Here is a 25,916-nt window from a genome sequence, read left to right as displayed (position 1 = left end):
ATAATCATATTGCCAAATGTAAAACACCCAAATTCGTTTAACTGAAAGAAAACAAAAAGGAGGGTAGCTGCATCCTTCAGCTTTTTTCTGGGAGTGTAAACGAAAGAAGTTACTCTCGAGTCTGATTTCTGATTAAAAAAGATGTTACGCTTAGCTTGCATTAAGGCGAAAGCCTTATATCTCTGCTTCAAGTTGCGTTGTGAGGTATAAAAATATCACGTGACTCAAGGAAGGCCAGAAGCGAACCAAACCATGTCTAGCCGTGTATAAGAGATGATTAATGATTAGCAAAGTTAATTCATGATTGAATTAAGGTGGATTATGGAGGATTGAGGTGGACTAAGAAGGATTATGGTGCATTAAGGTGAATTACAGTAGGCTTTAGAAGGCCTTCGCCTTCGCATCTCTTAGGCGATCGCTAAAGACATTGGTAAAGACTTCCCTGTTTCCCCGATTCAGTTAGAGTACATAGGCAATATCTTTTCCGTAACACTGTTGTTCTTATTAACATCCAATAATTGCCCTGACTACTTTTCTCGGAAAGTTGACTGGTTCACATGGGGCTGGTGCGGCTTTTAAAAGAAATACCCTTATTCCGGTCGGGAGTTTTCACTTCTTCAATCAGAGTATTAAAATATTTGATAATTTTCTTCTTACATATATGTTGTGGTGTATATATATGTCAATGTACCCTCAGATTTACGTAGAAGTGCATTGGTCACTTGCATCTTTTTGCGCCACGCAGTTAATAAACCTGGCTTATTTAATTATAATATTGGTTTCTTTGGTCATTGTCCCTGCTCAATACTCAATCAACAAGAAGCACGCATAAAATGACACAATATCAATTGTGGGGATGCGCGACTCTCGCGCGTCCCCTGATGTTTTTCCCGCATAGCTCTCTTTTCCTGCAATCCGGCTTCGCCGCGTGGCCTGCGTGATGCCCGCGGCAGTCGGTCTGCTTGAAGCGCAGTACGAGAGATGGCGCTAGTGTTGCGCTGCTAACGCCGCCTCACGGCGGGGTTACTTGGCCGCGGTAAAGGAAGGCTCTCTCTCTTTGGCGGCGGGACGGCGAGCGCCGTGGACGTGCCGCGCGTGCGCCGATCCATGCTTCTGCGAGACCGTCTCGCGTGGCCGCCTTCGAACGCGCCACCGTTCGCGTGACCGTACACGCGAACGACCAGGCGTTGGGATCCAGCATGGAGCGAACATATTCGCTCGTTATCCGGTCGCGGTGAGACGGACTTCTAGATTTGTCGCACGCCCATCGGCATGTTTTGTGGATAGCAACTCGGCCAGCAGGCATTGATCTATGAAAGGTGCAATAAATGCCCTTGTGATTGTTTGCACTACAGTGTTGTCGTTACTTTGTCCCGAGAGTACGGGTGAGAGAACCCCACACAATCAAATTTTCTCATCTAGCTTCATGTTGCAGATAGGTGGCTTCTGTGGCAAAAATTATGTGGTCCTTTTAGAAAACAATGTTAAAAATAGGAGTTAACATGGCTAAAACTACAATTGGTATCACCAGACTTCTCCCTTCATGTGCACCCAGCTTTCGGCACTGCGTTCACAGTGCGCCTGGTATACTGCCACTAGACCACCTCCTCCTCTAGCCATGTAAGAACCTGCGGGCTGCTTCATGCCAGAAGGCATGTATTTTCAACTGGTCACACTAAAGGGCGACATAATTACAAGTGTCTTTTTTTCCTTTCACAAGCAAGTGAAGCTCCCTACCTTGATTGCTGCTTCAACAGCTATCAAACGACGAACAAAAGTGTGAAAAAAATTTTGCGGCAGTAATCCTTTAAGAAGAAAGCAAGCTTGATAAAAATAGAGAAAACTGCATCACATGATGCCACGAGTTTATTTCCACATTGGGCACACATATACAGCATATTGCAGGTGCGACACCACTAAAATATTTTACAGCTTTAAATTACCATCTCAACACACAGACATACGATGAAGCATCAGAAAGTCATTTTCCATAAAGGAAAGCAGAACATGGCACACAGCTTCCTGCCATGAAGTATCGATGTACCTTACATCACTCTGTATGCATAGAAATCATTAAGGGCCTCACAAAGGTTTATATTACACACTAAAGTCACTATGTAGCAAACAAGCAGGAGGGCCAGTGGATAGAGAAAGATGTGTGTGTTCTTCAGGATGGGAAGGGCTGAAAGAGAGAAGGAGCATCTATTGGTTCCAAAGAATTTACCAATGCAGGCACAAGTCCACAATGCGTGCTGTAATGTATAGGTCTCAACAATTCAAACACCATACTCGACCCCATCCATGGCAGCCGACGCTTTTTATGAAACCGGTGGGTGCTGGGGACGCCATGCTGATCTGTTAAGGTATGCAATGAAAGTGAGGGCCCACTGGTAGAAAGAAAAAGTGCTGGCTGCCATGTCAGCCAGTTATATTTCAATTGCTGCGCACTGTACATGTCAATGAGGAAAGTGTGTCAACTGCACGCAACCAGTAAGTTTGTCGCAAATACAGAGCACAGTGACCACCAAAAGCCATCGAGGTTATGCTATTATATTATGGCTACCGTATTTAATCGAAAATAGGTCGAACATGAATATAGGTTGACCCCTTATATCTTGCCACGAGAAATAAAAAGTTATAAATAGAATATAGGTCAACCCATATCTTTTTAGAAAAATGAAAATGTTTGAACATAAGAAACCATTATTTATCATAAAGCTTGGCTACTAAATCATGCTAGTCAATGCCACAAGCTGCGCACTCGTCACAACTGCCACAATAGTCATCCTTGTCGGTTGCTTTGAAAGTGTTCTCGGCACCCCAAACGACTGACAGCTCTCGTCATATAGAAACCATAGGAGCACAGTGTGTTTGATTTTCATTATGTGTGTGATACGACTGAAGCCAAAGATTTTGCGACAATCTGTCTCCTTTGACCGTGGTTTCAAAAGAGAGCAAGTCACGTTTCAATTTCTTCCTCATCCTACGTTCCTACTCTAAACCACCATTGACACTTGCTGCCTGTCATTCAGTCTTAGAAAAAAAAAACATTTAGGCAGGGACTGTGCACTCAATACCAAAACTCAGCAAGAAAAAAATATTTTTTTTCTGGTTCGTTGCTTGTGGGCAACATTCGTCCATAAAGGGTTAAGAATTTTGGTTTCAGTTATGTGAAACAAGATGTATATATATATATATATATATATATATATATATATATATATATATATATATATATATATATATATATATATATATACATACATATATACACAGCACATACACAATATGGAATTATTAAAAATTCAGTAGCAGGACAATTAACAGCTGAGTACTAATAAACCATGCTTTTGAAAATTCATTCCTTACCGCTGTAGCCAAGGAATGTGATGTAGATGTAGTATCCCAGCGCGATCAGCCAGAGAGTGTTGCCAAACAGAAGTGAGATGTGGTGTGAAAGCACTGCACAAAAAGCACATTAGAGTCCAGTGCTTCCCTTCAAATTAATTAATGAGTATAAATATTTTGCTTCTATTCTAGCTTACAAAAATGCATGCATACTAACTCATTAAAAATCACAGTTTCAATTACATATAGTTCTTAAGAGAGATGAGGTATGGTATGGTATGGTATGATGAACTTTATTTAATGTCCTGAAGATCAACCCTTAGGTTGACGCAGGCGGCTCCCACGTCGGGACAGTAAGGTTTAACCTTACCGCCGTATCATGGGCCTTCTGGACGGCCTGTACTTGATCGAAAAGACCTCCACTGTGTAGGACTCGCTGCCACCAGTCTCTCTCCTTGTCACAGTCTGTGAAAGTCACAGGACACTGCCAAAGCATGTGATCCAGAGTAATGATGCCATTACACTTCTCGCAATTGATTGGTATCTCTCTTTCAGGATATATCTTGTTAATAAAGTTTGGACTTGGATAAGTTCCTGTTTGCAACAATCTCAGAGTCACCGCTTGAGCTCTATTGAGCTTAGCGTGTGGCACTGGGAATTCCCTTCTGTTGATGTAATAATGCCTCGTGATTTCATTATAAGTTAGTAATTGGTCCCTGTTCTCCTCCTGTATAATATTAAGGTCCTGGTCGCGTAGTGCACGGATAGTAAGTCCTCGTGCAGCTGCGTTAGCCATCTCGTTTAAATTCTTCCGAGATGGATCGACAGACCCCATGTGCGCAGGAAACCAGCGGATTTCGATCTCTTGGCTGTCCAACTCACCGATCAGCTGGGCAGCCCTTTTGGTTACAAAGCCATTGGTAAAGTGTCTAATAGCCATCTTAGAGTCACTGTAAATCTTCGTCCACTTATTATTCCTTAAAGCCAATGCTATCGCTACTTGTTCCGCGAGTGTCGTGTCTTTAGTCATGATTGTAATAGCATCCCGAGTGAGACCATCTGCATCTACTACTACTGCCGTAAAGGCTTTCTTTCCTCTGACCCACGCAGCATCTACAAATGCCGCATGTTCTCTGTCGTGTTCTATCTCTTGCAGGAGAGCTTTGGCCCTTGCCTTTCGTCTTTCCAGGTTGTGCACCGGGTGCATATTTCTGGGGAAAGGAGTCGTCTTGATTACCTTTCTTATGCTATCTTTTAGTTCTACTGTGCCTTCACCTGAAATTTTGGATTCGGTTGGGCACCATCCTACCTCTTCTAGTATTGCTCTACCTGGCCTTGTTCCAGAGAGCCTCTCTCTGTGGGCAATTTGCTGAGCTTCAATTATCTCGGCTATTGTGTTGTGGAGCCCGAGTTTCATTAATTTGTTATCCGGAGTGTTAATCGGTAACCCCACTGTTGTTTTGACTAGCCTTTTAATTAATCTGTTCAACTTGTTTATCTCTGTCTGTGTCCAAGTGAGCATCCCAGCTACATATGAGAAGTGACACAAGGCAAAAGCGTGTCAGAGATGAGGGTAAAGAATAATATTTCTTTGTAGCAGCTTCATTTTTCCATTCATGCTGTACTGATGAAGTTCGGGACCACAACTTTTGCACAGATGCTGAGCTTTCCTGGGGCAACAACAAGCGAACACAAGCCCTGGCCGAGTTGGCACCAGCTCATTCGCGAATGCTCAGGCAGAGTATATGCTTCCAACTTATGAGAGACTGACAAGCAAAAAGCTGCTGCTTCACCGTATGCAGGGCAAACCCTGAAATGCAGCAGAGTCTTTCAACAAGATTGGGTTGCTGTGCCCCATAACAAAATTTACTTCACACACTGTTGTGGAGATGGCCACATCTATAGCCATACATCAGTTCAACAAAGGCCACAAAGATTCAGAGGAAGTCTTACAAGAGTTTGACTACGGCATATTATAAATAAAATCTCTGGAACAGACATCTCAAGCTAAATCTTGTCATTGCAAAGCAGCAAAGAAAGCCCGGCAGGAGGATGAAGCTTACAAATGTTCTCAGGGTACCACCTATGTAGCAGGAGGATAATTTTTTAAGTTCTACACTTTGGGAAAGACTGGTCTGCATTCTGGCCAAATTTCATGCAAATCGATCATCCGCAATAGCAATAAACATGTATAGCACTTTTAACTTTATCTTGTCGTGCTTTCACTGTTTGTATGCCAAAATTGTTGCACTCAATGTGCAGAATGGAAGTATCCAGCTTTTATTGTAATTTGCAACAATTTCGTTAATGTGCATTTTGGAAAAATATAACCATAAACAGGCCTGGAGTGCAGCCTGATCTCGGTGACCAGAACCGGCAACGCACTCCCTCACCAGAGCAGGATTGGACACCCTGGTGCAGTACTTGGCCACAACCTCCTATATGACTACAACAATCAAACCCCGGCCCTCAGTCCCCAGCAGCTGCAAAGCAACTAACCACGGCAGCGGTCAGACCTGTGACCCAGCAAAGGGTGCTAAGAATCTCTGGGTCCGGACAGGCCGCCATTGGAATCTGAACCTGGCAACGTTTAACGCTAGAATGTTATCTAGTGAGATGAGTCTAGCATTGCTATTGGAGGAATTAGTGGGCATTAAACAGGATACTGTATAATAGGGCTCAGTGAGGTCAGGAGGCCAAAAGAAGCCTATACAGTGCTAAAAAGCGGGAACATCCCGTGCTACCGGGGCTTAGTGGAGAGATGAGAACTATGAGTCTGATTCCTGACTAATAAGGATATAGCTAATAACATACAGGAATTCTATAGCATTAACGAGAGGGTGGCAGGTCTTGTAGTGACACTTAATAAGAGGTACAAATTGAAGGTGACACAGGTCCACGCCCTTACATCTAGTCATGATGACCAGCAAGTCGAAAGCTTCTATGAAGATGTGGAATCGGCGATGGGTAAAGTAAAAACAAAATACACTATACTGATGGGTGACTTCAATGCCAGGGTAGGCAAGAAGCGGGCTGGAGACAAGTCAGTGGGGGAATATGGCATAGGTTCTAGGAATAGCAGAGGAGAGTTATTGATAGAGTTTGCAGAACAGAATAATATGTGGAATGAATACCTTCTTCCACAAGCGGGATAGCCAAAAGTGGACATGGAGGAGCCCGAATGGCAAGATTAGAAATGAAATAAGACTTTATACTTTGCGCTAACCCTGGCATCATACAAGATGTGGACGTGCTCGGCAAGGTGCGCTGCTGTGACCATAGGATGGTAAGAACTCGAATTAGCCTAGACTTGAGGAGGGAACGGAAGAAACTGGTACATAACAAGCCGATCAAGGAGTTAGCGGTAAAAGGGAAAATAGAGGAATTCCGGATCAAGCTACAGAACAGGTATTCGGCTTTAACTCAGGAAGAGGACCTTAGTGTTGAAGCAATAAATGACAATCATATGGGCATCATTAAGGAGTGTGCAATAGAAGTCAGTGGCAAATCCGTTAGACAGGATACCAGTAAGCTATCGCAGGAGACGAAGAATCTGATCAAGAAACGCCAATGTATGAAAGCCTCTAACCCTACAGCTAGAATAGAACTGGCAGAACTGTCCAAGTTAATCAACAAGCGCAGGACAGCTGACACAAGGAAGTATAATATGGATAGAATTGAACCGGCTCTCAAGAACGGAGGAAGCCTAAAAGCAGTGAAAAAAGAATGGGCTGGAGTGCATTTGGCAGGCATTCTCAGATCATGAACAGCAGGTTGCCATTATCCCTCAAGAGAAAAGTGTATAACAGCTGTGTCTTACTAGTACTCACGTACGGGGCAGAAACCTGGAGGCTTACGAAAAGGGTTCTACCTAAATTGAGGACGACGCAACAAGCTATGGAAAGAAGAATGATGGGTCTAATGTTAAGGGATAAGAAAAGAGCAGATTGGGTTAAGTTAATGACATCTTAGTTGAAATCAAGAAAAAGAAATGGGCATGGGCAGGACATGTAATGAGGAGGGAAGATAACCAATGGTCATTAAATGTTACGGACTGGATTCCAAGGGAAGGGAAGCGTAGCAGGGGGTGGCAGAAAGTTAGGTGGGCGGATGAGATTAAGAAGTTTGCAGGGACAACACGGCCACAATTAGTACATGACCGGGGTAGTTGAAGAAGTATGGGAGAGGCCTTTGCCCTGCAGTGGGCATAACCAGGCTGATGATAACACTATCTGAGGTCTGGTACGATGCCCGAACCTTGCATGAGAAACCACTTTCTACACTTTCAGAGGAAAAAAAAAAAAAAAATGCCGGTAAGATATTGAGAAAATGAAATCATATTTGAAAATAGCAGAATAAACTTTATATTGTACATAACATTGATGCAATTATCTTTATTATGAATGAAAATGGATCTCTGAGGTGCATCTCCTCTTTAAGGGGCCCTGCAACAAGTTTTCTTCAAAAGTGAGAACAAACTTGAATGAGGACAGCAATGCCTTTCAGTGAATACAATAAATTTTTAGAAGTACTTAACAATTATGGAACTACAAAGAGTGCAATGTTCACTTTCCCCATTCCCCTCCAAATGTTTCCTCTTGGCCTCTTGTTCCTATCTAACTTTTTTCTTATTTCTGAGGTGCACCTACAGTGTACTGCAGAAATGGATTGCCACCATAGCAGTCATCTACTGCAGCCTGTCACTTTTGACATTTTATGTTCAATATCTCATGAAGGATAAATGTCCACTTTTCTTCCATAAAGAGAAACAAAATGTTCTTGAAAGGTCTCAAATGGAACTTACAACTGTACAGCCATTAAGAAGGAAATGAGAAGCTTGAATGATAACATTAAAGTGGCCTTATCCCAGAGGAATGATTAACTCAACTAAAAGGTTCAGAAGGGCGTACACTTTGCATAGGTAATAAGCCAGCGAACAATTTATGGTAAAGTTCTAAACATTACTATACAATTTTAACTAACAGTCAGATATTGGTAACCAGCTTGTCACGATAACATAGAAAAAAAAAGGAAGCCTTTTTCTGCATTTAATGGCCTTAGTGCTTTCATTTAAATGCAAAGGTAACACAGTCAGATGGCCATTAAAAAGAATGTCCAGACACATAGGACTAGACCACAGGACCAACAGGCTGCTGCTTCAAAAAAACAAAACAAGAAAACAAAGAAAACAAGAGGAGAGAGAGATCATATACATTATATATAAGCCCCAAATGTTAGCTATATGATGAACAAAAACAGTGCCTATGCATAAAATTGCACCTACAGTTTACCTTGTTGCACTGGAGCAAGATTCCGAAAAACATGTGCATTTACCCTAGAGTTGTTAAAAACTAGACAAGCAGTGAAAACTAAAAAGCCTTGCGTGCACATTGCAGACAAGTGAAGAGGAATGCTGCACTCACAACGAGAGAAGAACAGCTGGAAGACATGCAAAACCACAAGTGGCGGAAAGAATGCATTGAGGTGCACATCAAATGCATATCCCCACTCGACATCCTCACTGCGACAAGTGGGCTTCAGCAGGTACTTGTTGCTGATCAACCTGGGCAAACAAGAACATGGGCTTACAAAGCTGCCCCAACCATCACTTAACAAGTAGCATCCATTATTCAGTACACCATTGTCATCAATCTATTCTGTATACAGTGCAGGTCAAAGGCCAACGATTTCCATCCATGATATACCTGCATCTCGCCACACCTAGACCTACCGATTATCTGCTTCTCTCGATCTGAACTATGTACTTGTTTGTTTTGCAAACCATACTCCCACCTTCCTACCTCTTAGCTTATCACTTTAATGCATCAGCATTCTTCGGGTACTTCACGCAATTTTCAGGGGCTATGTATGTGTGTGTGTATGTATGTATGTGTGTGTGTATGTATGTATGTATGTATGTATGTATGTATGTATGTATGCATGCATGCATGCATGTACGTATGTACGTACGTTTATGTATGTGTGCATGCATGTATGTATATGTGTGTAACCATTTTCTTGTGTACCTGGGTCACTGTGTAGTCAGTGATAAAATGCGTAGCGCATTGGGCTGCTGTGCCGAGTTAACAGGGCTCGAAACCCACGTTTGGACCAACTTGGGTCACTGAGTGTGTGGCAATGAGTACATGCATACTGCTATTCTTCAACGGACATCTACCACACCGACATAGGTCATCATAGAAATGGGAATGGGTTCCGAGTTCTGGGTTCAGAGTTCTTCCTAATCTTTGTTCACAATATCACTCAAGCTGTAACTTCTAGTATGCTGAAGTTTTATTTGTCATTTCCAATAGCGATGTTCAAAAGGCAGATACAGGGCACTTATACACTTGATGTTAATCATCAAGCGTATAAGTGCCCTGTATTTCTATCCTATGGCACCTTATACACTCAATTACTGCAAACGGCAGTTGCGGACCCCTGACTCTCTGATCTGTTTAGAGACTTATATGTGATGTTGAAGAGAATACCCTAGTACCTGTGGATGACACCTACGCTCTACAAAAAGCGCAGTTTTCTTGAAGACACTCAGGAAAAACACTAAATTAGTTTAATTTCATTAATTTCATGGCATTGGGTTGACTATTGGAAGAGAAAACGGAGGTCAAACTTGCACTTTTTGAATTTCATGCTGAGGCCTCAAAGCTGGTAGTCAGATTTCAAAGCTTTTTCTGTGTGTGTTTGCTTTGATGTGGCTCAATAAATGTTCTTGCAGCTTGCCAAGTTTCGTTTTTGCCTTTCTCAGCATACTACAATGTAGTCCGCCTTTGACAACAAAAGATTGACTAGTCCCGAGCAGATGCCGTCACATGATGTCACGACAAGTTGGTGTGGGAACTTCATGGCAGTGTAACTTTTGTCTTTCGTTATTGCGCCTTACCAAGAATGACTGTAAGAGTGGCTTTTTACAGTATCGTAGAATTAACTAATACAGCTCAAATTACTTTTCTCTCTTTTGTGTCACTTTAAAGTAGCTGTGCTACCACATTGAGTGTGCTGAAAGCAGACGCCACTTGCTTCTAATGAACATGCTACTGTGGATGCCAACTCCAGTTTTGCCCAACCTGCAGCTCACAGCAGCAGCAGCAGCAAAGGTGCGCCATCTGCAGCATCATCCATTGCAAGCGAGATATGCCCACTTAGCAAGACTTCTGGGAGGTGGCGCCAATACATGTGCCAGACAACAATAATTTCACGACATTAAGAATTCTGCTCATTCTGAACATTTGATGTGAGAAGATGACTTTGTTCCCTTAACAATGCAGCCATGACATAACAGTTTGAAAATGGTCAATTTCTTGCAGCACAATATAAGTCTGCCATTCGAAGTGTTAAACATGCAGTGGTTTCTCTGGAAAGTAAGTAGAAAATTCTAACGCAAGACTTTTTCATCTGCACAGACTCTTCATAAATATGTGTACAGAAACTTACAATACAGATTACTGGACGCGATGGAAGCCTCGGAGGCTATGTAACAATGTACCACCATACACCGTGGCTCCATTATTCTGCACAAGGTGGTGCCACTTTTTAACACAGATTAGTTGGAAATTAGATAAATTACTCTCTTTCTCAAAGAAAAGTTAGCAGAAGAGCATAAAATACAATTTCAGGCAATGCAGTATTGTCTAGAAGCAACGTAACTTTCCCCGCCCGAATTTTTGGTTACGTTACAGTAGAGAGATTGGTTGCACTGTTCCACCATCGATCGACGCCATATGTCATTATTGCCCAGCTTTCATAGCCAAATTAAAAATATTGTTACGATATCATCGAGCGATGTTCAAGGGACGAGCCGCCGCAAGAACGACGACGAAGGGGGTCTGTGCCCTTGGCGCGAGCGAGTGTCGGCCTGGCGGTCTGGCTCAAGTGTATATAGCCTCTTTCATCTGTGTATTTCCACACGTAACATTCTGGTGGAGGTCAGCGATCCCCGTCCTCGCCATGGAACTCAGGAGTGGTCGCTACATCGAGCTTGTCACCATGCCTCCCGGTGACGAGACCGCCTCTGCAACAGCTTCGGCTTGTCCGACTGCTCCAATCATAACGGTTGCCCAACATCGCGACCCTGGTGTGTTCTCTGGCCTGGAGGGAGAGGACATCGACGAATGGATCAGGCTTTACGAACACGCCAGTGCTAATAACAGGTGGGACCCAACGATCATGCTCGCCAATGTCATCTTTTATCTCGGCGGCACCCCACGCGTGTGGCACTAAACGCATGACGACGAGATAAACAGTTGGGACAGCTTCAAAGAAAAGCTCAGGGAACTGTTCGGCGACCCCATAGGGCGCAAGGCTGCCGCGAGAAAGGCTCTTGCGTCTCATGTTCAGACATCTACAGAGCCGTACGTTTCATACATCCTCGACGTCTTGGCTCCCTGCCGCAAAGCTGACGATACTATGTCTGAAGCAGATAAAGTGTCGCATGTGCTAAAAGGCATCGCCGACGATGCTTTCAATTTGCTTGTTTTCAGCCATGTCTCGCCTATCGACGCCATCATCAAAAAATGCCGTCGCCTTGAACAAGCTAAGAGCTGCCGTATCACACACAACATCACGCGGCTACCCAACACTGCTGCTACGTCGACATGTGAGGGTCGAGCGCATCAGACCACCCCCTGTGACGACATAACCCGTATTGTTCGCCGTGAGCTCGAGGCCGCCTGTTTGCCAGCTTTCTCCGCGACGCCTCCCGATCCACCAGCAACCACGATTGTGATGATTCAGGCCGTCGTCAGACAGGAATTTGAGAACATGGGTCTCAACTCCGTGTGTTCATCGTCACCACCTACGGTTCCCCAGTTCTCTAGCAGCCCTCCTCGACCCCGGCAGTCCTTTTCTGCCACATCTCGCCGCAACCCGTCCAAATGGCGTACCCCTGATGACAGGCCGATCTGCTTCCACTGCTGTCGCATCGGCCACGTCGCTCGTCACTGCCGCAACTGATGGCCACCACCTCCTCGGACATACACCGCCGCTCATTCACGCCCCTTTGGACCTTCTGTTCCCTATGCCACCCGCCATGAACCCATTGCCGCTGATGCTCCTGTCCCGAACCTTCGCTACAGCCACTCGCCCTCACCTCGCCGCCATCAGTCTCGTTCACCCCAACCCCGTCGCTTCTCTCCATCGCCTATCGCCTCCCGGATCCAGCCGGAAAACTAGGCAGTGCAGCTTCTGGAGGTGAAGCTGTGTTGTCCACCCTGCCCTCAAATCCTCTGCTCACGTTACACACGAACCAAAACCTTCTTGACGTTGACGTTGATGGCTATCCTGTCACAGCACTCATCGATACAGGCCCACATCTTTCTGTTATGAGTGCTGCCTTCCGACGACGACTGAACAAGCTCCTCACCCCAGCGTTGGCACGCGTCGTCCACGTTGCGGATGGCAGTACTGTGCCTATCATCGGCATGTGTACGGCACGTGTTAGCATCGCCGGCCGCCACACTCCTGTCCTCTTCACCGTGATTGCTCATTGCCCCCACGACCTCATTCTCGGCCTCGATTTTCTCTCCGCGCATTCTGCTCTTATTGACTGCTCTGCCAGTACCCTTCGCCTTGAGTTACCGATTCTCACAGAACCTTCTGACGCACCCCAGTGCCGCCTACGCCCCACCGGCTTTATTCGCCTGCCGCCAAAATCAATAGCCCATGTTGAACTCTTGTCTTCCCTACCAGTTCCTGATGGCGAGTACCTCGTCACTCCTCTGCCCGACATTCCACTGCAGTGTGACGTTACTGTGCCTCACAGTATACTTACTATTACTGCGAACCTCACTTTCATGCCTATCTTTAAATTTGGATTGGCAAAGCAAATTCTACCGCAAGGTATTTGCCTTGCCAACGTTGATTGTGTCGGCGACCATCACGTGGCAACTTTATCGACCGATGCTTCTTGCGAGCTTAGCAGGCCCATCGTACCAGCCTCGGCCGCCGATCCCAAGATACAGAAAATGGTTGCGATGGACCTGTCTTCTGCGCAGGCTGAAGACCTTTACCAAGTATTATCGTCCTACAGAGATATTTTCGACTTCGACGATCGCCCTTTAGGCCAGACGCTCGGGGTCAAGCATCGGATTCTTACTGGCGATGCTACTTCTATTCACCGACGACCGTATCGAGTTTCTGCATCGGAACGCTGAGTAATTCAAAGTGAAGTGAACAAAATGCCAGACAAAAACATCATTGAGCCTTCTTCGAGTCCCTGGGCGTCACCTGTAGTGTTGGTTAAGAAAAAGGATGGCACGTGGTGCTTCTGTGTAGACTACCGTCATCTGAACAACATTACTAAGAAGGACGTCTACCCGCTCCCACGTATAGACGACGCCCTTGACTGCCTCCACGGTTCCAGCTATGTCTCTTCTATTGATCTCCGTTCTGGATACTGGCAGATTGCTGTTGACGATATGGACAGAGAAAAACCGCGTTAATCACACCTGATGGCCTATACCAATTTAAAGTAATGCCGTTTGAATTATGCAACGCCCCTGCCACATTTGAGCGTATCATGGACTCCTTGCTCCGAGGTTTCAAATGGTCCACATGTCTCTGCTACCTCGACGACGTCATCATCTTCTCACCCACATTCGACACTCACCTTGAGCGTCTAACAGCTATACTTGATGTATTTCGAAAGGCGAAGCTGCAACTTAACTCGTCCAAATGTCGTTTCGGCCGCCGCCAAATTACTGTTCTGGGCCACCGCGTTGACGCTTCCGGAGTACAGCCTGATCCCGACAAAACTCGCGCCATCCGAGACTTTCCGGTTCCGAAGACAGCTGCAGACGTTCGAAGTTTTATAGGGCTATGCTCGTACTTTCGTCGTTTTGTTCAAGATTTTGCGTCAATTGCTAGACCCCTCACTAATCTTTTGAAGAAAGGCGTACAATTCTCATGGGGTACTGCAGAAGCCGCCGCCTTCTCTCGTCTCGTCACTCTTCTCTCCTCGCCACCCATTCTTGCCCACTTCGACCCTGATGCCCCTACAGAATTGCGTACAGATGCCAGCGGTCATGGCGTAGGTGCCGTCTTAGCCCAGCGTCAGCGTGGCCAGGATCGCGTTATTGCTTATGCGAGCCGCCTCCTCACGCCATCGGAGCGCAACTATTCCATTACGTAACGAGAATGCCTTGCTGTAGTCTGGGCAGTTGCGAAGTTCCATCCTTACCTTTACGATCGCCCTTTTTTCGTAGTCACTGACCATCATGCTCTGTGCTGGCTCTCATCGCTAAAAGATCCTACAGGCCAGCTTGGTCGATGGGCTTTGAGGCTACAAGAATTCTCATATTCCGTGGTCTACAAATCTTGCCGCCTGCACCAAGACGCTGACAGCCTGTCACGTTACCCTGTTGACAACCCTGACTCCTCCAATATTACCAGTGCTGCTTGCGTATTCTGTGTCGCAGCTGCTTCATTTCCCCGACGAGCAACGGCGTGACGCCTACATCAGAGTACTCATCTATCGTTTTGAACACTCTCCGGCCGACGCCACTCTACGCCTCTTCGTCCTCCGCGACGGTACTCTGTACCATCCTAACCTTAATTCGGACGGCTCTGAGTTCCTACTTGTCATACCTAAACACCTCCGCTCAACCGTTCTAGAAGAGCTTCACGATGCACCAACAGCAGGACACCTCGGCGTGTCTCGAACCTATAACCATGTACGTCGCCGTTTTTTTCTGGCCGGGCCTTGCCCGTTCCGTACGACGTTACGTCGTCGCTTGTGAACTTTGCCAACGACGCAAGAAGCCTTCCCAGCTCCCCGCTGGTTACCTGCAGCCGCTCGACATCCCTGCCAAGCCCTTCCATCGTGTCGGCTTAGACCTTCTCGGCCCATTTCCGGAATCTACATCAGGAAACAAGTGGGTTGCAGTCGCGGCGAACTACGCGACTCGTTACGCCGTAACCCGCGCTCGTCCGACCAGTTGTGCAACTGATGTTGCGGACTTCCTCCTGCACGATATCATTTTGATTCATGGTGCTCCCCGTCAATTGCTAACAGACCGTGGCCGTACGTTCTTAGCCAAAGTCATTGACGACATCATGCGTGCCTGCTCAATAGAGCATAAATTTACCACCTCCTACTACGCTCAAACGAACGGCCTCACTGAGCGTTTGAACCGCACCCTTACAGACATGCTATCCAAATACGTTTCAGACGACCACCGTGACTGGGACAAGGCTCTACCTCACATCACCTTTGCGTACAACTCTTCCTGTCTCGAAACTGCTGGCTTTTTACCTTTTTACCTCTTGTATGGCCATGAACTGACACTACCACTGGACACTGTGCTTCCGTCCACCACAGCTTCAACTGGCGCTTATGCCCGTGATGCTATCGCCCATGCTGGCCATGCTCGCCAACTTGCGCGCGCTCGTCTACAAGTTTCTCAAGGCAAACAAAAGCAACGCTACGACCTCCGTCACCGTGATGACCATATTGTGCCCGGCACCCTCGTGTTGCTTTGGTCACCATCGCGTAAGGTTGGCCTTTGTGAAAAACTGCTTTCCTGCTACACAGTCCCATATCGCGTGCTTCGCCAAGTGACCAATGTCACCTGCGAAATAGTTCTAGCCACGCCCACTACGTCCTCCGCTGTGACAACCAGTGACATTGTCCACGTCGCCCGACTCAAACCCTACAACTCTCCACGCGCCTTGGATATTTAACAGCACCGTGACGGCGCTTTTGCCGGCGCGGGGTAGTATTACGATATCATTGAGCAATGCTCAAGGGACGAGCCGCCACGAGAACGACAACGAAGGGGGTATGTGCCCTTGGCGCGAGCGAGTGTCGGCCTGGCTCAAGTGTATATAGCCTCTTTCATCTGTGTATTTCCACACGTAACAATATAATTCCTTGTTTATGGGATATAAGCATGCTCGTTTCTGTCAATATGACACACAAGCTTCTCATTCCCGCCACATTCCAAAGACATGTTCCGAGAGGTAGACAATCCCTTTAAAATGCAGATACACATCCTCAATTAAGCTTGTGTAAAAAGATTGGATTATGGCTACTCAGCTGTCACTCCACCTCTGAAGGCCTAGCCTCCATTGTGCTTTTATTCATGCCCTCACTCTTCCACTCATGCATGGCGTGGCTGTGAAAGCAAATTCCAGGGAAGAGACCTCTCTGGGACAGCACAAGGTGTGTACATGTTTTCCTTTTGTCCAACGCCACCTTTGGATATTGCTCAGGATTGAGCTATCCTATGGCACCTTCCTCATATGCATGCCTTGCGTTACTCCTTTTCGAACACAAAGAGCTGTACCTAGTGCGCACGCATGGATGCTGGGCTGTACTCATGAAGGGCAAACAAACACTAGCTCTCCTGACTGGTCACTGCGACAGCACAGCCACAGGGAGCATTCCTAATGGGGCAACCTGCTAGCGGTGCCCAGTCTGCATGTCGCCCTTGGTGAGCGGGGAGTATTTGCTTCCCAGGACCAGGCATTTGTATAGTGTCGGGTGTCATGAGAGATCATAGTGCAAACAAATCTGTCCTTTGAAAACTCAAGCACGATTACATTTCTCATGGTGCAGGGCTCAGTGCACTTTGGAGGCTGAGTGCATGTGTGCTGCAGCACATCAGATTGCACAAGCTGATGGCTGATGCAGCCCCGCTAAGCTCGAACCTAGAGTGGTCAGTACTCTTCTGAACACTGTGCAGACATTGCAAACATAATGTCAAAATCTTGAGGCAGTGCATTAGCAGGGCCACTGATGTAGAGCTAATGTAGAGCAAGAGCTACTCGTAGGTGCTAAGGGGCCCCTCACCAGGTTCGGTAACTTTAAGCAGACAAGTGCAGCGTATACATCACGTGCTGACGATTGTATCTGCCAAGGATTACATCGCCATGTGGCATGAAAACAGCTGAAATTTCAAACCAAATGTCACGCATCCTTTCTCACGAAGAAGCACCGCTTCCAGCCATAGAGTCAAGGTCACACGCAACTTCACTCACCAAGGCAAGTGACTTCGGTAAATCATCTAATGTTCCACGCTCTATGCCGCGACCGGAAATGTGCCGCGCAGCAAAACAAGAAGAGAAGAAAAGGAGACAGGCATGTTACGTGAAAGTGAGGCAGTCACTCGACTCAAGTACAGGAGAAAGCAAGGAAGAAACACTGTTACGGACGCTAATTGAGGCAAAGGAAGAGAGTGCCTTTGTTTGCAGTCGCGCTTGCTTTCTGCCAGTCTGGTACCAGGGCATTCAATTGCTTGTTATATCTCCTCCAATAAACCAATCTGAAAAATTATTTCGGTAAAACAATCCCTAGACTGCCTTTTACAACTTCCAGTGTATAACCAAAATTCACAATGGTGGCCTGGTGAGCAGCCCTTCCAAAAAAGGCGCCCACACAAATAGCATGAGCCTAGCATGTGCAGAGGCACTGATGCTTACCACAGTGCAGTAGCCACAAGGACACCCATGCCAATGCAGTCAATAAATATGACCCACAGAAGAAACTTGAGGAAGCCCAAGAAGCTGATGTGTAGGATCAACACAAATCCTACTGATGAGGCTGTGATCAGAAGAGAAAAAGAAGCAGAGGAGTTAGCATGCTGTTTTATTTGTAATGCTGACTATAACCTTGCTAAACATCACAAAATCTTCAAGGGCATCTCATTTGCACAGCTACACCATAGTTCACAAGTAACAATGCCGAAACAAAGTACAAAATTCTGTATTTGTGACTGTCATTATTGTATTGTATTATTATTATTGTATCTGGGCCAATTTTATGTGCCTTCAAGCCACAGTGTAGCCTCTATATTAGTAAAATGTGTTGAATATCTACCAAATATTACAAAAGAAAATTTTAAAAGTCCTATATACAGCTGGACCTTGTTATAACGAAGTAGGATATGATGAAACAGTCAATATTAGAAACAAAATGAATTTATCCTGCAAGGCCCCACAGGAGTGAAGCGAAACTTTCTTACCTGTGGATACAAGAAATAATTTTTTATCAGGCAAGAACTGGCCATTTTGTAGTGCATACTCAATTTCCAAAATCTTGGATCTTGCCATGCATCGCATTGCAAAAGTTGTGCATCTCGTGCTGTCTGGCAAAACACCAAGCATCATCCACCTCAACACTACATCTCACAGTGCAGTCGATGCACAGTAGGAAGGTCAAACAACGCATAATTTCTAAAGCTTAAAAAAATGTAATTCTGAGGTTTTATGTGCCAGAATCATAATTTGATTATAAGGTGTGCCATAGTTGGGGGACTCTGGATTAATTTTGACCACCTGGGGTGCGCACCCAATGCACGGTACACGAGTGTTATTGCACTGCGCATAAGAATGTGGTTGCTGCAGCAGGGATTGAACCCGCGACTTCGTGCTGAGCAGTGTAATGCCACTGAGCTAGTGTGGCAGGCTGCACTGTGGTGACATGCAGTGGTCACGTGCACTGTTTTTTTTTTAATTCCTGCCTCTTGCTAACACACCAACTATTAAGTGTTTGGCTGCTAATCATTGGTCAGCCACAGTTCACTTCACTGCTTCAGTTAAACTACAGAATTGTTGGTCTAGTTGGTCTTACACTGCTGATGAGAAAAATTAGTGCAACACAAAGACAATAGACACAGGAAGACAAAGGCAAAGCTGAGTGCTTAGTCTTTGTCTTCCCTTCCTGTGTGCACCATCCTCATTAATTGTGTGCACCATCCTCATTAATTGTGCACCATCCTCATTAATTTTCCTCATCAGCAGAGTAGTTAAAATGCTGCTCCCAAGTATGTGAAAAACATCAGGCTCGACTGCTGCTAAGCATGACATCGAGCAAAACGAGAACAAGGTGAAACCAGGAGCCAACGCTTCGACAAGTGGACTTGTCTTCTTCAAGGCGACATATGCTTTCTTCGCCACAGTATATATAGGTGGGGTTGAGCAAAATGAGAACAAGGTGAAACCAGGAGCCAACATTTCGACAAATGGACTTCAAGGCGACATATGCTTTCCTCGCCACCTATATATACTGTGGCGAGGAAAGCATATGTCGCCTTGAAGAAGACAAGTCCACTTGTCAAAGCGTTGGCTCCTGGTTTCACCTTGTTCTCGTTTTGCTCAACCCCTGTCCGTGCTCCATGCTCAACAACTGTCCGTGCTTGAAGTCCACTTGTCGAAATGTTGGCGCCTGGTTTCACCTTGTTCTCGTTTTGCTCAACCCCACCTATATATACTGTGGTGAGGAAAGCATATACTGCCTTGAAGAAGACAAGTCCACCTGTCGAAATGTTGGCTCCTGCTTTCACCTTGTTCTCGTTTTGCTGATCGTCTTGAATTTCCATCTCCAGCCTTACCCGTGTTTTCTAAACATGACATTGGCACTTTTTGATTATTTTGCTACCCTAGACGGTGAGCCAGAGATCAAAAGTTACTACGTGGCTGCTTTGTGATTTAGCTTATGCACATAACACAACACTCAGGCTTAGTGGGCAAATTAAATGGTGCACGACAATAATATCTGACGATCAGACGAATGCAGCATGTAGACCATGATTTCAGTTGTCTTTGTCACTAGCTGTGTACACGTGATGTTTCTGTTAAAGAAACAGAGTAAAAGAGAATGCCTGAAAAAGCAGGCATCCAAAATATCTGTCGGTGAATATTTTTCAATGCAGATGTGGTTAGAAAAATATTTGCGGCTGAGGTTATATACGACTACATCTGAGTGTTCCTTTGACTTTGTTATAACAAGATTCAAGTGCAAAGCTTGATGTAAATATTTAGGCAGCAAGTTAGCTTGCATTATATCTCTGTAAATATAATACATATTATACAAGGTAAGTTAGTCACACACAGATATACAAGAAATGGTGTCGCACCAACAAGCCACAGTCCAAGTAACACCAGAAACGCAGGATCATCCCTGGCAAACTGGTCCTTTGTCTCTGTAAATGGTCAAAGCATGAGCACAGTAAAGCAGCAACTTTAACAAGACTCATGTGAAATCAGGGGAAAGGTCATGCTTACGTTTTCTGTACTGAAAGTTGCGGTACCTGGGGGTAAAAAAGAAGTGCCATCAATGTTAAGCCATGCAGATGTCAAGTGAACAATCCTGTTAAAAACAAAGCTTTCCTAAATCACCTGAGCAATGAAATGTGGTGAACACCAAACGGTTGGTTTTTCGCTTGACACAATTTCTTCAACTGTTCGTGCTGTAGCACGTTTTGATGCACATATACACACGACTAAATTTCCAGAGAAAAGACAAGCCACACTGTACAGCATCCTGCAAGTTGGCACAAAAGTGGCACATTTTCCTGCAAACCTTGAAAATCCACTGTCTGAAACAGCCAAGATTTGAGGTTGTCCTGCAGTGTCAGTGATGCTTGCGGGGATTGCAATGACCTGATGCCGGTGTTCACTTTTCTTCCTCTTCCTTCTCCACTCACACTGGAACGAGGCGACGGTCAGGCCGTTGCTCAGCTGCACTGCATTATTTTTTACAACAATCATGCCTTTGCTTTTCTTGTCAAACAAGCTCAGCCGCAAGCTCAGCAGAGACCTTCTCTGGCACAGTGCAAGGTGCGTACATCTTTTTCTCTCATCCGATGACTTTTTGGGGAATTGCTTGTACTTGAGCTCGTCTATGATGTCTTCCACCTACAGCAAATGCACACCACGCATTGCTCCTTTCTGAACGCTAGGCCGAAGCACAGTGCCAAGTGCTTGTGCATGGTCTTACTACTCTGCGGCACACTCGTCGCAGGCAAACCCTGATGAACAGTACCACACTTATGCTCTCACAGCCCTACCCTTTGGCAATCTTGATAGTACACAGCACAGCTACAAGGAGCCTTTCTCCCATGTGTAATCTGGAGCTTTTCTTCCGAAGAGATGTGCAACCTTCAGAGTGGGGGCTTTTGCTACCCGTGTCACCGTTTACTAGGCATTGTTACCGTGTTGGGCGTCACCAAAGGGCGAGCATAAATAACCCTTCCCTTTGACTGTTTTTCTGCTGGTGAATTGGTGGGTGCGCTTCAGAGGTTTAGTATGTGCAGTGGCAACTAAATTGGCCCTGTGGCTCACTAAGCTGAACCTGCGGTAGTTGTGGTAGTGTAGAAAGAGTACATATTTGGTGTATATATATATATATAGGCTCACCCAGCAAGTCTGAATGTGCCCAACCACCCTGCCTGTGTCCAAACATTGGCTGCCTGTGTCCAAACATTGGCTGCCTGTTTCTCAGTGGCTGCAAAATGCAACTCATACATGAAGGAAACAGATAATGAAGCCAATGAAAGCACAGGGGAAATAAATTTTTATTGATTGCTTTTATTAAATTGACTTCTGCACAGTTTTGCAACCACGCTAGTAAAGGTAAGTTCATGGACCATGGGCCAAACTCCTTCTACACTTTATTCCTAAAAGGCAACTACACGCATGCAACATTCAAGTGACAGCAACAGGCGGATCCTGTCGCACTGCTGTGTTGCAGTGTGCGGCAACCACATGACCCGACACTGCGAAAAGCAGCAGTGATAAATTTACGCTGTTGTCCAATTAACTACAATTGCACGATGATCAAAAATAGCAAATGTGCTTTGAGATTAACATTTTACCTAGTGCGTGCTAAGATCTTGTTTTAGTAGTACACCTGAACACAGTAAACAAGTGTCCAGCATCACCACGTGATGAGAGGGGTGATCATGAGCATCTCTGTTGAAATGGGCAAATGCCACACATCTTTTCATTTTGTGCTTATTATACTTATACTGTGTATTAAACCATTGGATATGATAGTCATTTATTGCACTAAGTCATTCTGTATGTTTTCTTTGAGCATCAAGCGCTGTCATGCCATGAGGAAGGTAGAAATCAAAACACTTTTGTGGTGTATCACGCCTAACAGCATTGAAACAAACTGCCGATTTCCATAATAATAATAATAAAAATAAAAACCAGCTCATAGATTGTCCCAAGTGTGAAACAAAACCAAATGAAGGCTGCTTATATATTGTCACGTGGTCGAGACTTCAAAGAACACAGTAGCAATACTGTGAACGACAAAACTAACTTTTATTGGGCGAACCTGTGCCCACAAAACAGGCTACACTTAAGCACAACGATAGCGGCGAACACGGTCGGCGATCGTCGAAAATCTGATCAGCAGGTCAAGCGCGTCGGCTTTTATACAACAGTCGTCGAATGTTCCAGACTAATCGTTCGGACCTGCGTGCCTTCCACAAAGTTCTACACCATTCGCGTCAGGTGATGAAATCAGATAACATAAGTCTCGGCGACAACAGACAGCGGATAGAAGCATCGATAACTTTCCAGAAACTTCGGATACATGCAGGCGCGTCCCATGCTGTGCGATTACATTTGTTAGGCGGCGAAACGTGGTTGCCCGATAAAGATAAGTACACGTGTCAATACCCCCCTCTTAAAAAGCATCGACCCGATGCTGCAAATATAAGAGAGCGAAACACAAAAGGACACTTCTTAAACATAAGTAACAAAAAAGAAATAAAGTCCAAAGGTCAGTGACGCGAAGCCACAAAGTTCGTTAACGCTGGTAGTAGGGCTTGAGTCTCACAACGTGGACTATTTCAGGTCGCGAGCGGCGCCGCTGTGATAGCGAAATACCGTCTGGCACGACCTCATAGTCCAGTGCGCCAATACGTCGGATGATCTTGTACGGTCCGAAATAGCGACGCAAAAGCTTCTCGCTCAGTCCTCACCGGCGTATAGGGGTCCAAACCCAAACACGGTCACCGGGCTGGTACTCCACGAAGCGTCGTCGGAGGTTGTAGTGTCGGCTGTCGGTCCTCTGCTGGTTCTTGATTCGCAGGCGGGCGAGCTGTCGGGCTTCTTCGGCGCACTGGAGGTAGGTACGGACGTCAAGGTTCTCCTCGTCCGTGACGTGAGGCAGCATGGCGTCGAGCGTCGTCGTCGGGTTCCTGCCGTAGACCAGCTTGAACGGCGTGATCTGTGTTGTTTCTTGTACCGCCGTGTTATAAGCGAATGTTACGTACGGCAGGACGGTATCCCAGGTCTTGTGTTCGACGTCGACGTACATCGCTAGCATGTCGGCGAGGGTCTTATTCAGCCGCTCCGTAAGACCATTCGTCTGCGGGTGGTAAGCCGTTGTCCTCCTGTGCCTTGTCTGACTGTATTTCAGGATGGCTTGGGTGAGCTCCGCTGTAAAGGCCGTTCCTCAGTCGGTGATGAGGACTTCTGGGGCGCCATGTCGCAGCAGAATGTTTTCGACAAAGAATTTCGCCACTTCGGCTGCGCTACCTTTCGGCAGTGCTTTTGTTTCAGCGAAGCGGGTGAGGTAGTCCGTCGCCACGACTATCCACTTATTTCCAGTTATTGACGTCGGAAAGGGTCCCAACAAGTCCATCCCGATCTGCTGGAATGGTCGGCAAGGAGGCTCAATTGGCTGTAGTAATCCGGCTGGCCTTGTCGGCGGTGTCTTGCGTCGCTGACAGTCTCGCCATGTTCTGACATAACGGGTGACGTCGGCGGTCAGGCGCGGCCAATAATACTTTTCTTGTATCCTCGATAGTGTCCGGGAAAATCCGAGGTGTCCAGCAGTCGGATCGTCATGTAGGGCGTGCAATACTTCTGGACGAAGTCCTGACGGGACAACAAGAAGGTAATTGGCGCGGACTGGTGAGAAGTTCTTCTTCACGAGTAGACTGTCTTGAAGCGTGAAGGAAGATAATCCGCGCTTAAATGCCCTGGGAACAACGTCGGTGTGCCCTTCCAAATAATCGACGAGGCCTTTAAGTTCCGGGTCCGCTCGTTGTTGTTCGGCGAAGTCTTCCGCGCTTATTATTCTAAGGAAGGCGTCATCATCCTCGTCATCTTGCGGCGGCGGGTCAATGGGGGCGCGTGATAGGCAATCGGCGTCTGAGTGTTTTCGTCCGGACTTGTATGTTACAGTGATGTCGTATTCTTGTAGTCTCAGGCTCCACCGTGCCAGCCGTCCTGAGGGATCCTTTAAATTCGCTAGCCAACACAAGGCGTGATGGTCGCTGACGACTTTGAATGGCCTGCCATATAGGTAAGGGCGAAATTTCGCTGTAGCCCAAACGATGGCGAGGCATTCCTTTTCGGTTGTAGAATAATTGCCTTCTGCTTTTGACAACGACCGGCTAGCGTAAGCTATCACGCGTTCATGTCCATCTTTTCTCTGGACCAGGACGGCGCCGAGGCCTAGGCTACTGGCGTCAGTGTGGATTTCGGTATCGGCGTGCTCGTCGAAGCGCGCAAGTACGGGCGGCGACTGCATGCGTCGTTTGAGCTCTTGAAATGCGTCGGCCTGCGGCGTTTCCCACTTGAACTCGACGTCACATTTAGTTAGCTGCGTCAGCGGCTCAGCGATGCGTGAAAAGTTCTTGACAAATCGCCTGTAGTAGGCACACATGCCAAGAAATCTACGCACTGCCTTCTTGTCGATGGGCTGTGGGAACTTTGCTATGGCAGCTGTCTTCTGCGGGTCGGGGCGGACTCCAGATTTGCTGATGACGTGGCCTAAAAATAGAAGCTCCTCGTAAGCGAAGCGGCACTTTTCCGGCTTCAGAGTAAGTCCTGATGACCTGATGGCCTCTAGTACTGTTGCCAGCCGCCTAAGGTGAACGTCGAAATTTCCGGCGAAGACGACGACGTCATCCAAGTATACGAGACAGGTCTGCCACTTCAATCCTGCTAAAACCGTGTCCATCACGCGCTGGAATGTTGCAGGCGCCGAGCACAGTCCGAATGGCATAACCTTGAACTCGTAGGCGCTTATTATGCCAGCTGTTGGCAGCTGTTGTAGACGACGGCTTACTCGATGGTCCGTGACTACGTTGGTGCTCTCTTTACGGTCCGGGCTTGGATCACGGCTTGTCGGCGGCGTCCAGTACATGGACCAAAAGCACCTCCACCAGATGTCACGTGGTCGAGACTTCAAAGAACACAGTAGCAATACTGTGAACGACAAAACTAACTTTTATTGGGCGAACCTGTGCCCACAAAACAGGCTACACTTAAGCACAACGATAGCGGCGAACACGGTCGGCGATCGTCGAAAATCTGATCAGCAGGTCAAGCGCGTCGGCTTTTATACAACAGTCGTCGAATGTTCCAGACTAATCGTTCGGACCTGCGTGCCTTCCACAAAGTTCTACACCATTCGCGTCAGGTGATGAAATCAGATAACATAAGTCTCGGCGACAACAGACAGCGGATAGAAGCATCGATAACTTTCCAGAAACTTCGGATACATGCAGGCGCGTCCCATGCTGTGCGATTACATTTGTTAGGCGGCGAAACGTGGTTGCCCGATAAAGATAAGTACACGTGTCAATATATACATATATATAATAGTTATTTTATGTTTTTTATGTTAGCTTATTTTACAATTTATTTCACTGGGAACAAGTAGCCCAGGCAAATTTGAATCAAAGAAGGTGGCCTGGACACTGCCATGTTGTTATGCAATCACAGTAACCAATGGAAACCACTACACAAAATTTCAGATGACAAGTCAACATTTCTGGGTGGCCAAAAACAAACGATGCAAT

The 25,916-nt window shown here is 46.2% G+C and overlaps 1 protein-coding gene and 1 long non-coding RNA gene across 6 annotated transcripts in view; one reads left to right on the top strand and one right to left on the bottom strand.

Annotated features, from left to right (window-relative positions):
• Nucleotides 1–1,828: 1,828 nt before the first annotated feature.
• Unc50 (Unc50 RNA binding protein) overlaps nucleotides 1,829–25,916 on the bottom strand; it is a 39,754-nt gene continuing 15,666 nt past the window's right edge. For 3 of the 5 annotated variants that reach the window (XM_072287725.1, XM_072287726.1, XM_072287727.1), the window contains exon 4: nucleotides 21,732–25,297. In XM_072287725.1, the coding sequence (XP_072143826.1) occupies nucleotides 23,558–25,297 (1,740 nt within the window). In that variant the 3' untranslated portion in view covers nucleotides 21,732–23,557. Of the gene's footprint in view, nucleotides 2,183–3,369; nucleotides 3,463–8,771; nucleotides 8,912–17,784; nucleotides 17,906–20,219; nucleotides 20,286–20,367; nucleotides 20,394–20,665; nucleotides 21,544–21,731; nucleotides 25,298–25,916 lie in introns of those variants that run through there. The other 2 variants (XM_072287729.1, XM_072287728.1) reach the window with 2 other exon arrangements.
• On the top strand, nucleotides 3,469–8,540 carry LOC129386092 (uncharacterized). The gene is made up of 2 exons (XR_008613558.2): nucleotides 3,469–3,614; nucleotides 4,921–8,540. It is a non-coding gene; the product is annotated as an uncharacterized lncRNA (long non-coding RNA).

The sequence above is a fragment of the Dermacentor andersoni genome, chromosome 4, assembly GCF_023375885.2.
Source record: "Dermacentor andersoni chromosome 4, qqDerAnde1_hic_scaffold, whole genome shotgun sequence".
Taxonomy (NCBI): Eukaryota; Metazoa; Arthropoda; class Arachnida; order Ixodida; family Ixodidae; genus Dermacentor; species Dermacentor andersoni.
This window is presented reverse-complemented; position numbering and strand designations above follow the sequence as displayed.